The 16,558-nt window shown below is 44.5% G+C and overlaps 1 protein-coding gene across 5 annotated transcripts in view; it reads right to left on the bottom strand.

Moving 5' to 3' along the window:
- actn4 (actinin, alpha 4) overlaps nucleotides 1-16,558 on the bottom strand; it is a 49,058-nt gene that overhangs the window by 17,819 nt on the left and 14,681 nt on the right. For all 5 annotated transcript variants that reach the window (XM_069718289.1, XM_069718290.1, XM_069718288.1 and 2 more), the window contains exon 2: nucleotides 369-483. In XM_069718289.1, the coding sequence (XP_069574390.1) occupies nucleotides 369-483 (115 nt within the window). The remainder of the gene's footprint in view (nucleotides 1-368; nucleotides 484-16,558) is intronic.

Here is a 16,558-nt window from a genome sequence, read left to right on the forward strand (position 1 = left end):
TGAAAAAGGAAGCCACATGCGGGTCCAAATTTTACTTCTGGATGACGGCAGTCAAAAAAAACCAAAAACCTTACGCCAACAGAAAAGGCCTCCCAGCTACAATCTGCAGTTAAAGAGCAGGAAGCTGCGACCTGCAGCGCCGGGTGTTCCCGTGAGATTAAAGGCCTGCGATCAACACTGAGGTTGGAAACTGAGGGACATCCCGGAGAGGACAAGACACCTCATGCATCTTCAACATCTGACAATACTCTTCCTTCTGATTACGACGGCTTTGAAAACGTGACCACGGAGGACAGATGAGCGCGTGGCGGGTCGGGCGGCGCCACCGAGCATATCCGACGTCTTCGGAGGTCGGATGGGTGACTTACCCGAGATGACCTCCAGCAGCAGCATGAGTTTGAGTCCATCTCTGAAGTCCTCCTCGATGTTATCTATCTGCGTGCCGGCCTTCCGCAGGTGGGAGTTGCACCACGCCGTGAACGTCTGCACGAGAACACAAAAAAACAGGACAAGCGGTGACCGTGTGATAATGTTTCCCTCGCTTTTATGAAAACAAACCACTTTGAATTTGCTAATGAAAAAAAAAATGTAAAAAAAAAAAAAAAATTCAATGGACAGGAAGGGAGGTCATGGAGGCGCTTTGATACGACAGGAAGTAGCGGGAGGAAAAACGTGGAGGAGGCAGCTGTTTGAATACAATTAGAAAAAGAAACGCCTATTGATTTTAAAGAACAATCTAAACTAGGCATGACAAAGACAAAAATGTGGACTTGGCAGTTAAATGATGAATCGGAGGCTACCGATGTCGGCACCCCGTGGATCCCTCCGAGTAGGAGACGAGCAGGCTGACATTAAGCTGAACAACATCCATGATACGCGTAAACAAATATCCAAACGGTGCACGAGATCACCAACACAGACATCTGGGAAAAAAAGACGCACGCCAGCACAAATCTCACACATCAAGAGCCTGTTGGAATCCATGTTGGGTTTTTTTTTTATTCTGTTGGCGAGCCGGCATTCTTTAGAAAATGTGTTTTGAATCATTTTATTGTGAAGGAGCTCTGAGGTAGGCACGGGAAGGCGGAGAAGCTGGCGAGCTTTTCTACCAGCCTTGTCACGCCACTCGCTCCAAAACTGTCCATTATGGCCCGTCATCAATCAAAGTGTCAGAAAACACTCTTTGTTACGAGACTCGTTGTATAATTTAGGAGGAAGTGCCGACAAAATGCCAAGTTACCAAAATACCCTTTGGAGGTCAGGCCGGGACACATTCAGCGAAGCTGCACTCTTGAGTTTTACCAATATAAAAAAAAATTACCTCACTATTTAAAGCTTTCAAAAGTTGAGCTAAAGGGTTCCTAATGTGGGTTTCAATCAACATAAACGTAGTTGAAATGCAAGTATAGCATCAACAAGGATTTCAATACGTGAAGGGAAGAGGAAAAAAAACGAGGCAGAGAAGCACAGCTAACAGCAGTTTTTCATGTCGCAGCTTAAATGCTGCAAAAACTTTGCAGGAATAATATGCTGTATTATTCTGCTCTCACTTTTAACATGAACAAGACTCAATGAAATGGTTCTTTTTTTTTTTTTTCCAGAACGGGAGCCGACCATCCTTCTCAGTCTTTCACACAAATGGGATAAAAACTCTCAACTTCCGAGAAAGTTAAAAGTGTGATTCAGCGTCACACCTCCTCTTTTCCTCCATGTTTCCTGCACCGTGTTCAAAAACATTATGACAGGGCGCTGCTCGCCGCCCTGCCCCTCTCACCCCTCCTCCCTCCCCCACACACACCGCCCCACCCTGGCCACCGGCACAAAGCGCCCATTGAGCCTCCTGGATAATGGCACCCTTCAGCCCCCTGTGCTCTCTTCACCCCCCTTGGCCTGCTCTCTCTCTCTCTCTCTCTCTCTCTCTCTGTGTGTGTGTGACCCTCCCCCAGACCGTCCAATACCAGCCCCCCCCCCCCCCACACACACACACACACACACACACACATATATATATAGAGAGAGAGAGAGAGAGCGAGAGACCTCCCTCTCAGAGGCTGGACTGTGGGGGCAGAGAGGAAGGAGATAGATTTCACATAAACAAACAAAGTTGGTGGGCAGCAGGGAGAGAGCAGACAGACAATGCCCTCCCTAGTGCACACACACACACACACACACACACACACACACACACACACACACACACACACACAAAACAATGTGGCAGGAAGTGGCACCCCACTGACAGGAAGTTCCAGCTCAGACAATCAGAGTGAAGATACATTCATCACTGCACTGGAGCTGTAAAGCCAACAACAGTTCTTTTAAATTAATTATTATTATTTTTATTTTTTAACATTTATTGACTCATTCTGGTATTCAAACACATATCACGGGTATCTCTCAGGAAAATGGACTTTCAGAGGACATTTTTGTTTTCCATCTGTTATTTACACGTTAAATTAGGCACACGATATCAGAAACGATCTCAGGTCACTGGAGCAAAGTGGAGCCACTGCGTGGTGAGTGGAGCCGAACGATGTGACCTGTATTAGAAAGCAGCTTCACTCCCACTGCAGTGAGGCGGCCATGTTTGTACAGGATCGCTGAGTTGCAGGGTAAAATACAAACGGCCCGAGACCTGCAGAACGAACTTTACGTTTCATTACCTCCCTCGTAAAAAGGTCAAAGGTCAGACTCTAACACTGCCGAGAGAGGGCCGTCGTTCAGAGAGCTGTCGAATTGTCTTCAATTCTCAGCTGCATTTCAAATAACCGATTAAAAAGCAAAATTAAAATGAGTTTTGTTCGATTTTTTTTTTTTTATTTTTTTAAATACGACCCTTCGGGTTAAGAAACCTTTTACGTCAGAAGAGTTGGAGGAAGTATAATCCACTCGGAGCTCTGACCGAATTAAAAAGTGAAGCGGGAGCCAGCGGAGCCCGTTAAACCTGTCCGTGTGTTGGCTACACAGATCAGAGCCGACGACAGGATTTCTGACCCGAGCCGAGGACGCAGATAACGAGCTGAAGGCCGTGTGGGTCTGAGGGGCGAGCAAAGCTGGATCTGAGCGTTAAGAAGGTTTACATTTTAGACAGAAAGCTCATGTTCTTATCCCCTCGTATCTATTGCGCAACGGATATGAAAAACATTGTCTGTTATCACTGCTGCACACATCAGCCTGCTGTCGCTCCTTAACCTTCCAATGTAATCATGCTGATGTGGTTTAAAGGCTTCTTCGGGCCATTTTACACACTGGCAGCTGAAAGTATTTGAAAAAGAAATTAGAATTTGTAAAGCAGGAATCCTTCTAATAGGATTAACCCACTTGACTCATGACTGAGCTGCTGGTCGGTAAAAAAAAGAGAGAGAGAAGAGGCAGTTAGGTTTTTCTTTTTGGTCATTTTTCTCAACCAATAGCTGCAGAGTCTAAATTTGTAGGAATGAGGGTGTCTTTCTTTTTGAGGAAAGTCTTCACATGCCAACGGTGGCTTTCATGAAACTGGGTCAGAGTGTGACTCAAACTTTGACGTGCTTGTTGCCAGAATAAAAGCAAGAAAAATAAAACTATCCTTTTATATTTCTGTGCTCTCCATTTGTAAAAGTTTTTTTTTCTTTATAAAGCAGGGCTCTAAACTGCCTCTGACCCAGGCAAAGATAGTTTTGGTTTTGTGTGGATTCCTTTCATTTCTACTACAGATGAATTTGTTGGTGAAAACTAAAAGCAGAGAGTTGTCTATGAAGATCAGAGAGAAAATTATAGACAAATGCTAAAAGGGAAAGGCTATATGTACATCTCTAAGAAGATTTATGTTTCTGGGACCTCTGTTGCAAATATGCGGCCGCAAGCGGACAACCGACCCCGGATTGAACAGAGGGACGGCGGTGATAGTAGACAAAGAAACAAGGAGATATAAACTGAATTTGAAGGCCCCGATACATCACTGTGCAGTGGACTCTATGGAAGAAGGGCTTTAAAAAAAACAAAAAAAAAAACGACTGGAATTTGGTAAAATGCTTATTGACGAGCCACCATGCTTCTGGTTAAAAAAAAAAAAAGAAAAAAAAAAGCCTCCTTTGGACAGATGAGACAAAACGGCATCTTTTTGGTGAGTCACCGTTATCCTGTAACAGAGTAATGAGCCACAACACACAGCTGAAAACACTCCAGAGGGGCTTCGAGTCCTGATCTGAATCCTGTCAAACATCGATGAAAAGGGAGCTGAAACACGCAGTCTGCAGACGGCAGCCTTTAAACCGGAGACGGCTGCGGCAGTTTTAGACCAAAGTACCTGCTGACGGATGCAGAAGTCTCACCGAGAGCTTCACAACTCATTTGCATGCAGCGAACACCTCTCAAGGCTGCGCAAACGAAAATATTCAGGTCAAGAGTCCTGCTATTTTTAAATCGACTCTATTTTCATTTTTTTAATATTTGAAATATTCTGTTGCGTCAAAAGCAAAGTCAGATTTTTTTTTAAATATTTTTGGTCAAATAGTGGAAACAAACGATGGAGGCCGATTAACTTCCTTCATTATGAAACTATTTGAGAGAAAATTGTGATTTTGGTTTGTTTTTATAATTTTTTTTTATCATTATCTGTCAATCTTGACTGGCAGACATTTTGGTACTAATGTGTTGCTTCATGTGGGTGTTCAGGAGGCAGAAGTTTTTGTTGCTTGTTTCCTGGAGGTAGTTAAGTTGTCAGATATACATACAGACAGACAGACAGACGTCCCCTCGCAGCATTACTGTGTGGAAAAGAGAGGGCACCTTATGGGGGTCAGCTGTTTGATATGTCTATATGTACCAGTCATCAGTGTGATCCTTGACTGTTTTTCGTCTCTGACTGGGCCCACTGGGTCAAAGGTCAGGGTTCGGATATACATCACCAGTTAAAAACGAGAAGTTATGTCGAGCCGACGCCTCTCATCGCTCCACCTTTCGACTGCTCTCAGTCACGGACCACTCCTTGGACAGGAATGTGCTTTTCACATCGAACCACCTACACACACACACACACACACACACACACACAATCTCTGTGTAGCTCACTTCATGTCAAGCATGCATACACACAAGCTATTTACACACCCAACTTCTTAATTCATGAGTAATGTTCTGACTACATAGGTGCCCTGATAGTATTCATACACCAGAGTACACACACACACACACACACACACACACACACGTAGATGAGGGTGTGTCTTTCTACCCTTGGAAAGAATGAGCCAGGTTGAGCAGTCTTATTACACAACTGCCTCGCATTCTCTTCGTGACATCAGCACTGTGTGTGTGTGTGTGTGTGTGTGTGTGTGTGTGTGTGTGTGTGTGTGTGTGTGTGTGTGTGTGTGTGTGTGTGTGTGTGTGTGTGTGTGTGTGTGTGTGTGTGTGTGTGTGTGTGTGTGTGTGTGTGTTCGTTCCACAAAACACACACACCCCCCCATGTTTCTTGCTCCCAGTGATGAGCTCACTATTACAACAATCCCACACACACACTGGCTGCACCCTCAACTCTTGTCGTTTCGTTGCTGAACTGTAACACGCAACTTCTCACCTGAACGGTCTCATTTCAAGGGTCTCATCTTGAAACGGTTCCTGTATTCACAGAACATTTCACACTGTCATTCAGAACGGTCCACCGACCCACTCATGCACACACACACACACACACACACACACACACACACACACACACACACACACACACACACACACAGTAGATGCCAGTTCCAGTTTCTCACACCCTGCCTCCCTACCGGCAGCTGCCAGCAAGTAAAACAGGCTTCCAACCAGGCAGGCGGAGACATGCAGCGAGATGAGCTCAGAGGAGGAAACAGAGGTGCTGGTGGAGGCAGCAACGGGATTCAATGAAATCACACACACGATTAACAGTTCGACATCATCACTGTTATGTTGCGACTCAAGGATGCGTTGAGGCAAGCGGCTGAAACATGAAGACATATTTCAGCGCTTTCTTTGCACCTCTTCAGCGTGTGGTTTCAAATGAATCCAACGTCGAGCTTCTGCTGCAAATCCTCATTTCTTGTAATTACGCATCAATAATCATCAAAATATTAAAGAAAAGAGGAAATACGAAAGAGGAAGAGCTGAGTTGGGGAGGTTAGGAAGGCTATTAACGGGCCGTTGAGGAAATCATTGAAATCCTTGTTGCTCCGCCGACACAGCAGAACATCCAACATGTCAGAGTCACGGCACCGAGAGACTTCACTGGGACTGACATGGGCGTGGCACGCAACACAATGTCAGAATGAAAAATGCAAGATGACAGCGAGTTGTTGCACCAAAATGCAGACTGTTAAAGGAGTTAAATGCGGACCTGCTGGCAGGAGGTACAGACCTCAAGGAACTTGGACGGCACCATACTGGCTGTACCAGACTCAGATGGGCCAAAACCATGCTGGCCTGGCCCCTGTGAATAAAGATCAGTGACTGGTCTGGATCTGGTCTGGATCCTGGCCCAACACAAGGCCTCCTATTCTTAGAGTACACCAATTAAAAAAGGGCTGTGGCGTGTGACACAGCAGCACTGCTAACTATTGTCACACTGTTTTACTCCACATGACCGTTTGCTCTGCATGTTAAGGCAGGCCGACTCGGTTTAAATGTTGTTTTTTTCCACTTTCAATTAAGATTAGACAACGACGATGTCGAACTGAACCGAGAACCTTGAAGACGGACCGAACTGTAAGTTCTGTGTTCAACCGCGAACGCACACCCGACATTAAAAATGGCAGCAGCAGTCTGCATCGCACTGCTCTCCGTTTCCAACGCAACCCCAGTCACACCGCCGGGATGTAACTGGATATGCAGCCTGCTGCTGTAGAGCCACTGCTGCACCGGTCTGGAGTCACAGTGCAGTAGTAGGTCACCTTCCCTCAGGGGTGGTGGAGGGTGTAGGGTGGTGGGGTGGGGGGGGGGGGAACACGGTGCTACCTGGGGGGGTTCGCGGTTTGGACTGTGGGGCCGAGAAGGAAGAAGCAGCCTCGAGCTGAACGAGCAAACAGCTGTTTGGAGAGCAACACTCTCCCAAGGCCGTTAAAAACATTCAGACACACACACACACACACACACACACACACACACACACACAGAGAAATGGCAGCATCTCGGACTGTGAAATGATGAATGATCAGAGATTACGGGGAATGCAGCAGCGCAGCCAAGCGCGGTGGCTCTACAGAGAGAAGAGAAGCTGGCCAAGTTGTTCTGGTCCAAAATGCCGCCAGTCACCAGAGGTCCGCTAATCATGAATAAAGACAGTGAAGAGGAGGAGGAGCGGGAGGGACACGAGGAAGAGGAGGAAGGCGAGACGACGAAGCGGAGCCCTGACGAGGAGGTTTGTTCTGGTCTCATTATCCCCTCAAGTCTGGACAGGTGATCATTAACGTGCACACACACACACTGAGGGAGCCTCCCTCCTGCTTCATGTGCTGACAGGTAGTCAGTAAAGCAAGCTGTAATGTAGCGACGATCTTTCACCACAGTGCGCGCACACACACACACACACACACACACACACACACACACACACACACACACACACACACACACACACACACACACACTCCTCCCAGAGGGAGACAACAAACATGCAATTGCTGCGTCCTCCTCGGCCGGCCTAATGCTCCTCAGATATGCCATTATGTGAGGCAACAGCTTAACGCCGACGGTTTTCAGCGAGCTTCAGCGACTGCGTCCGGCCAGACACACGGCTCTCTGGAGGAGCCTTAATATAGCAGCTAACAGAAACAAAGGAAAAGGAGGATTAAGGAAAGGAGAGGAAATGGAGAAGGGAGGGGGGGGGGCACGAGGAGGGGGAGGAGAAGAGTGAAAGAGTTATACAACTTTGGAAAAAGAGGAAGAAGATGGACGAATGTTGTTAAAAAGGCAGAAACATCTCATTCAAAAATGTCCAACAGTCAGATCGAAGAGAAACTTGAAACTGAGCAGAGACGGGAAATAAGAACTCTTTTACCTATAAGGTTGAGTTTATTTCCCCGTACACGGATACAGAGGGTAAATAAGGATTCACAGATGGCTGAATGTGGGATAAGAGGCTTAAAAAAAAAAAAAAAAAAAAGCAATTTGGTAAGATGAAAGCTGAGGAGGAGGAGGAGGAGGAGGAAGGTGGAGATGTTTATGAACGAGCACAACATGAATGCTAAATGAAAGAGGGAATGCTGCTTTCAAGATATCTGGAAAAAAAAAATTTTTTAAATGCTCCATCGGCTCGCTCCTCTCCAGGAAACCCCGAGGATCGAACTGGGCCCTTTAGATGACTTCACGATCACTGAGTTCACGAGAACCGAGGAGGAAGAGGAAGAGTCAACGAGGCGCTGAAGGGTGGAGGGGGGAAGCATCCTGAGTAACCAGAGAGACGACTGCTTTCATGACTGTCGTGCCTTTTTGTCGTCCCCCCCCCGGGGAAATACACATCGACACACCGTCTTAATCTCTTACATGGACTCTGAGTGAGTGTGTAATACGATCTCGCTGACTCAGCTTCTTTTCCTTCATTTGTCAAAGAACTATTTTTGAGTAAAGAGCTGCTATTTGGCTTCAGTAACTAGATTTCAAAGTTCTGTTCAATGCACGACATTTAATTTCCTAAAAGTTTTTTTTGGACTTCCTGCCCAGATTCCCTTCAGTCCTCCAAGGTATCGCCATAAAAGCTGCATTATTAATGACCACTTACTATGATTAGCTGGAAGTGTGGCCCCCAGGTTCACTTGTCAGAAAAACTACCAAATGAACAATACAAACTTTAAATTCGCCCACACTGCAATCTTTGACTGTGAGTAACGGCTGCAGCTGGACACATCGGGGCGTTTATAACCCGGAGTGTGATCCCGAGTCGAGCAGCTCGACAGGATGCTTCACCGATGGGGAGATGGTGTCCGAAGTTAACTAACAAAAGCAAAAGTTGTGTTTCAAACCGGAAGCTTTGTCTCCACTCGTGGATTATATGAGGAAAGGTGCTGCGAGCCAATAGCCAAGTGGTTCGGCCACATAACACGTGGGAGCTCCCAATTTAATTCATGGCCAGCTGGAGCTTTTATTACTTTTTTTGGACATCCTTTCCCTTTCTGACCACTCAGCAAATCAGAAAAAAAAAAAGGCAAAAGATGCCAAAAAAAACAAAACCAATCATAATAATGATAATAATAACAAAGACTTGTCTCCAAAAAAATGACTTTCAGCCATTCACTAAGTAAATTTTAAACCTCTGGGAAAGCCACTGGCACCATATTGGATTTCAAGGAGGTGGACCAATCATCACGCCGATCCGTCACAAAGCTTATTGTTCTTGGTATTTTTTCCACCACGACCAGCACTTTTAAAAGCCAACCTGATCCAACCGGCCAAAAGAACATGTTTCCTAATGAATGACCTGACTTGAGTTTACCTTCCACAGCAGACAGTCTGGGCAGCTGCCGGGTGGCTTTTAGTGATTTGAGGGGAAACTTGAAAAGGTAAAGAGAAAGGGGAAAAGAGAGGAAATAGGGGAGGGAGGAGTGTAGAGGGGAGGAGGGAGGGCGAGGGGAGGAAAGGGGTAAAGTGTCAAGTGATGTGGTTATTTGTTCATTTATTTATGTCTCTTCCTGTCTTTGTTGCTCTGAGTCCGGTCGGATTGCACCGACGGAGAGCCTGCAACCTATTTCAGGATCGACTTGGTCGACTTACAAAAAGAACACTACTTTATCTTTTTATTTAAAGCACCGGCTATGAAATATTAATAACATAAAAACATGAATATTGTAAATAATAACCGTGTACTGGCCTGTTGCACGGGCAGGTGAATAAAGTTTATGTTCCTCTGTTTTGCTCTTTCATTAACTTTGATCATGATGAGTTTAAACATCTTCATATTCCAACTGCACCTCATTGCATTTAAATGACTTTGCACACATGTATATAGTATATATGTTAGCCTATTTTTATATTTGTAGCATATTCTATAGATGTTATGCTAAGGTTTTTGTTATACTATAGCTATTTTAATTAAACGTTTTCTGATGTGTACTTTTATTATGTATATACACTATTCCCACACAATGCTTGGATAATTGAATTTCCCACATTGGGATTGATGTAGTCTTTTAATTTCCTCCATCCCTCTCCCGTTCTCCCTCGTGCTTTTGTTGACTTAAATAATTAATTAAATTATTTCTAAGGTACAAAATGTGTCCCTTTTTTTAATTTATTTTTTGCATATAAAAACTGATTTCACTCGTCAGTATGAACACATTAACCTGACTGCTAACGTTCAGAATAACAGTCTGTAAGTGTAGCAGGAAATTCTCTAAATTCTTTCTGATGAAATGTTGTGAAACATGCGAGTTTTATTTCTGATTTTGGCTCGTTTTCAGAAGAAAACAGGAGAAACGGATCCATCCAGGGTTTCTGGTACGCTGAATCCAACTTAAGCCGTTAAGTTATTTGTCATATATACACAATCTAACATCCCACTCCACATGTCTAAACTGTTTGGGTAAAAAAAAAAAAAAAAAAAGAGTTGACATTTTTTTCTGGACTGACAAGAGTTTGCATATTTCAACATGAAATGAGGCCATGTCCTCCTGCAGTGTGTCAATACAAACTGCTGCTGAATTGGACACATTGCTCCACTTCAAATCACACAGTTGTCTAACTGGATGTTGACACTGTCCACCACAGAAGCCCAATGTTCATTTCTTCATACAACACATTTATGCTTTAGGCCTTCGGCTGTGACAATTATCCACAACCAACTCTGGTATCTCACTAAATGAGCATGTTTGAGTGGATTTGTTCCTTCTCTTGTTCTTGTACTAATCAGGACTTGGTATGTGATAACGAGCTATAACAAATAACCTCTACTTTTTCATTCTTCATCCACATGCACTTCCCACAGATGAGGCTTTAGCCGCAAGAAATCCCCCGCAGTTTAGAAATATTAATCCTCCAAAGTATGTGCGACCACTCTGGCTCTTAAAAGGGCAATTTTTCTTTTGTAGAAGTGAAAATAACAAAAAAAAAAAACTCACTCTTCCTTTAAAGGTAATCAGAGATAAGCTGGTGGAGTCAGAGAGGGTAAATACCAACGAGAGTGTTAAGAAGAAAATTGAAAAGTATTAATATCAAACTTCAAACATTTGTCCGGACACCAAATCTAAACACTCAGACCATTTAGCTGAAGACTTCCAGGATCACCCGACATAAGACGAGTATCAGTTGTGTTTGTACCAGTGGCTTTAATTACTGGGTGACCGCTCAGTGCACGGGGGAGGCTGAGGGAGGCTGTGGGAGGCTGGGGGAGACGAGGGGATTTAATGAGACACTGGGATTCTCCCCGAGAGAGAGGCGGAGGTCTTTTGATCTCGTATCCAGAACAAGGTCTCCGCAAAGAGACGCTTCGCAAACCACGAATGAACTTAATAGACTGTGTACCATTGTTTTATATCAACTGAGCATTCAAAGAAGCAAAACTGATTTATCGATAGGAAATGTCACAAAGGTGGTAAAAGTGTTTTAAATGTCTCAACTCTCTGGCACTCCTTGTGTTGTCATATGTGGAAGACTCCGCCCACTTCAGTTGGTAAAAATCAACACCTCCACTGTCATCTGGTTCATCTCGGCTCATTCGCTGCGGGTTTAGTATCTGCAGAAGCTGTTTGGGAACGAACCAACTCTTAGACACTTAACTAAAGGACATTGAAGTGGGCCAATTGACCTGAACGCATAAACAACTCGGTCCATAATGGAAAAGCCAAGAGTCAGTGACATTTGGTTAAAAAAAAAAAAAAAAAAAAGCCCAGATCATCCCACACTGGATTTACGAGTCTCCAGACGTCTGCTCGACTCTCTGATACTGTTGACTGCTAAACATGTTTCTAATTTCCAAGAATCTTCAATGTGTGTTTTAACTGCAGAACCTCAATATCAAACTAGAAGAAGTGAAGATCCTCAGTTATCCAGTCGGCTGTAAAACGAAGACACTCTTTGACATCAGGCCACCGTACGGCTACTGATTTTGTCCAGATCAATTTGCAGCTGTAAAGTAGCACATTCAGGTGATATGAAGGAGTTAAACCGGCCACTATTTATTTCATGGCCTACTTTTCACCCCTCTACCTTCCTCTTCAGAGCACCATGTGGCGCTACACACACCACTAACCACAAAGTTTTACTGCAGCTAAAAGGAAAACGGTAGATAAGATCAGCTCGAAGAGGCAGAGATAGACTAGAAAAAAACAATCAAATCCACCGAGGAGCGAGTCACCGTTACTTGGTGTGAGTGTTTCCTTCTGATTTTGTGCATCCGTTTCTCTCATAATCACATTATCACTACTTTTTCCCCATCTTCAGCCAATCAGCATGTTACTAATCCACTTCCTGTCTTTAGAGGCACCGCAGAGGAAACAGCGGGGGCGGAGGATGTCCATGTTAATTCTCCAGGAATGCAGTGAATGAATCCAACTGTACAAGATGTAAAACATTAACCTCTGAGGCGAGCGGTGAAAGCTGGTCAAATCAGCCGTCTGAAGTTTTACAGCCTTCGGTCCAACCGACGGTGAGCTCAAGGTGGAAAAGTGCACAGGAAGTTCGTAAATGTCTGCTGCACTGCGATGAGTCAAAAAGACTGACGTGACTCATGCAGAAAGCCTGGTGAGCTCAGTGAGAGGAAAAAAAACGAAATGCCGCAGAGGTGAAAGGTGACTGGGCTGCCTTCAAAGTCTGTGGGCCAACTGTGGTGAAGGTGGTGTCACAGCTGCAGTATTTCTCAGGCCAGAACGATGAGAAAATTCAACTTTGTTCATTCTGCTTATCAAACAACAGTTCTGGACTTACAAGTGGAGTCAGATGTAACATTTTTGTAATGAAATTAAACTGTTACTGATACTCATAAAAAAAACTTCTACGCTGACTAACGGAGGTCTCCGTTTTGTCGATCTTTTTTTAGCCTTGTGAACAACACTGAAGCATCTTGGTGACACTCAACTAGTGAAAAGCTTAAAGTCACCATGTCACAAGTAAAAAGAAAGCAGCTTATTCACTTAATTTCCCCTCCAACAACAGATGCGAAACTCATCTTCACATCGCAAAAACCCTTTTTCACTTCAAGAAAACACACCTCGGGCACACAAAAAGGCGGAAAAATTCTGTGGTGAAGGTGGCTGTCACAATGATTGACATAGTTTTACAATCAAGGGAGTTTAGACTCCGCCTCTTCATGACTCAAGCATTCACTTCACAATCAGCCAGAAAGTTCTCTCACTGTACATTGTCATGCCCGACTTTAGGTCACACAGAGGTAAAACTCAAAAAAAAAATTACACAAACATCCTGCCATAAGCGAGTCGGTTTCTGTGGTCCAGATAAGGATCCCATTCAGGTGTTATTTAGACCAGACTAACGGCCAAAGGCCGAGCTGGAGAGAACACGAGGGAAAAAAAAATTGCACACTATAAAAACGGGAGAGGCGGACATAAAAACAGCAACAGGTACTAGTTAAGTGTTTCTAACTTTACACCCCTCTTTGTACACCTTGCTACGGCGTGTGCTCTTAAAGAAGAAAGTGACCCAAGAGCAGGCGAGACAGTGACCGGTAAATGTTTTCTTCCATCTTGATGGAGTTAACGTTTCCCTCGTTGTGACGTAAACGAGGGACCCTCCAGTTATTTATGTTTCTCATATTTTCCAGCTGCTCTGCTTTGAGCAGCCCGATCCAACAGTAGCCGGAGCCGTGTTCGCCCTCCTCTCACCAGCCTGACCTTCCTTTACAAAACCAGAGCGCTCTAAATCACTGAATGAGCTGAGGTCATTATCATTACACGCATACTTTTCTGTTTGCGTGTGCGCGTGTGTTTTTTTTGGTTTTTTTTTTACAACAGTCCAAATCAGGAGCTTGGCAGGCCAAACAGCAGTTGGCAGGGCAAAGCGTCAGCTGTTGTGTCGACCTTTTATTAAAACCGCTGGCTGAATCTTTCCAGAGCCCCGCGACAGTTCTGCGGTTCTGTTGTTGATCGGTTCAGGCAGCAGGAAGCAGAATCACTGAGCCTGCTGTTGTATCGCGGCCACATTGACTCAGGTGTGGCCATTTTATTTTTTTTCCGCATTTTGGGGTTTCCAACATGCCAACATGTCTCTGTAAGTACAGAAACTAATGCAATGCATTAAATGGGCATTTCATAATGCATAAGGCTGAACTTTTATTTTTTTTGTATAAGTACATTTTGGGTAGTTGTGGCTCCGGAGGCGGAGCAGATCCTCTATTAACGAGACACGGAGTTCCTTCTGGAGAGAAGACCAGCGCCTTGAATCACCATCAGTGTGAATGAGAAGTTCAACTCTAAAGCACTTGGTCCATTAAAGTAGATACGTGGTGCAGAAACACCAGCAGTCCATCTGCCACATCGATGCATCGTATTACTCAGCTAAAATGATGTCTGAAGTTCAAGTGACTCAGTAAGCCTTAACTCTAGGTGTGCGAGCGCTTGTACCAATAAATTCCTGACCAACAGACGACTGAATAATAACATGCCTACAATTACAAGCTGTGAATCTCGGACTCATGTTTCGACCTGATTAGGATTCATCTGTCAATGAATTGATTGTGAGATTAGTTTAGAGCGGGAGGAGTGTCAGCGATGTTATTTTCTGCATCTACAATTTGCAGACGTCCTCTAAACGCCTCACGCAGGCTGTTTTGAAATGCGACGGCCTAAAGTAAGATTCCTCTAAACTCAAACTGCATCTCTATAAATGTTTTCTATGATCGCAAATTTTATTATTAGGATTACCAACAACAAAAAACCCAACCACAAACTTGTTTAGGCGACCCATGCTGGTTTGTAACAATGATAAAAAAAAAAAACATCTGAAACCAGCTTGAGGAAGTTACTGAGCAGAGAAGAGAAGTAATTATTGCGAGTGTGATGGAGAACAAGTTTTTTATTTTTGCATCATTTGCAATTTTATGAAATCTTCACCTCTAAAGCAGTAACCCCGATAGACATTTAAACCACAGTTCACTGCTTTCACAGGCATTTCTTTTTGCCTGTGTGACTGAACGCCACTAAAGATAGAATGACTACGCGATAAACTCGGCGACAGCACAGAGCTACTCAGCGCCAGGTTATTTTAATCATCGAGGGAAAAAAAATAATACACACCAGAGACGAAAGCCAAAACGTGCAAAGCCCGCAGCATTATTTAATTTGCATTTATGTCGCCTACAATCAGACACAAAGCTGACGATCAGGTATGAAAGTCGAGGCTGACCGACTTCGAGACGCCTCGACACGGACGTTTTTGGACAAACAATGAGGAATGTGAGGAGAGGAAGAGTGCGTGTCCATGAGTGTGAGCAAATAAAGCAGATGCTTGCTTTCAGAGCAGTGTGTGTGTGTGTGTGTGTGTGTGTGTGTGTGTGTGTGTGTGTGTGTGTCATGAGAAGCCTGGAATTTCAGCAGCTATAAATCTTCATACTTGGTGTTGTTGCTCATGTGCCGCTGATCTCATACAAAAAACTATGACCAACCAACATGTATGCACACACGCACACACGCACACACACACCTTAGACGAACCAACGACAAAAGCAGCAAAAAAAAAGAAGAAAAAAAAAGAAAAAGAGAGACAAATATATTTCTTAAAACAAAAGAAAATATAATAAATGTGAACCACAGGGCACTCGAGATAAATATGGTGGAAGGAGAAGTAAAAAGGAACACAGAGTGCTGTGTGTGTGTGTTTGTAAGTGTGTGTGTGTGTGTGTGTGTGTGTGTGTGTGTGTGTGTGTGTGTGTGTGTGTGTGTGTGTGTGTGTGTGTGTGTGTGTGTGTGTGTGTGTGAAAATGTGGCCAAACGGGAGTTTCAGGCCGGCCCAGTTGCCCGGCAGCAGACAGCATTGTCACGGTAACAGGCTCTTCCTGCCCCTCCTCCTTTCCACCCGCCTTGCGCGCTTTTACCTTATAAGGCAACGCATTTAACTGCCTGTCACGGTGACAATGGTGATGTAAGAGGGCAGCAAGGTGCACCCCCCGCTGACACACACACACACACACACACACACACACACACACACACACACACACAAGACGGACAGGGAAGCAGTCACCTAAAAGTGTGTGTGTGTGTGTGTGTGTGTGTGTGTGTGTGTGTGTGTGTGTGTGTGTGTGTGTGTGTGTGTGTGTGTGTGTGTGTGTGTGTGTGTGTGTACTCTGGACTGCAGGAATGTGAAACACAGTCCACCTTCTCGTCTGCCTCTCTACCTCCTATGAAGCCGTAGAAACCACAAAGAGGAAGAAAAGCAGACAAGCAAGCGGACGTACAGACGTATCGACAAGCGGAGGTGAAGGCAGATTTGAGTCGAGGGATGAAATAAGTATGAAAACAAACTAAAACAAACACCTCTCAACTTCCTGCCAATGACAGGAGACTTGGGTCATACGCTGTGCGCAAACAAGTACGAGTGACTTCCAGGGCGTCCTTAGATGGCCTCGACTCCCCATTTGATTCATCTTAATTCACTGAACACGTGTTTTAGGGAGAGA

Source organism: Brachyistius frenatus, unplaced genomic scaffold (genome assembly GCF_029030835.1).
Source record: "Brachyistius frenatus isolate BFR_SWC_R1_liver_20210118 unplaced genomic scaffold, ASM2903083v1 Contig_189, whole genome shotgun sequence".
NCBI lineage: Eukaryota > Metazoa > Chordata > Actinopteri > Embiotocidae > Brachyistius > Brachyistius frenatus.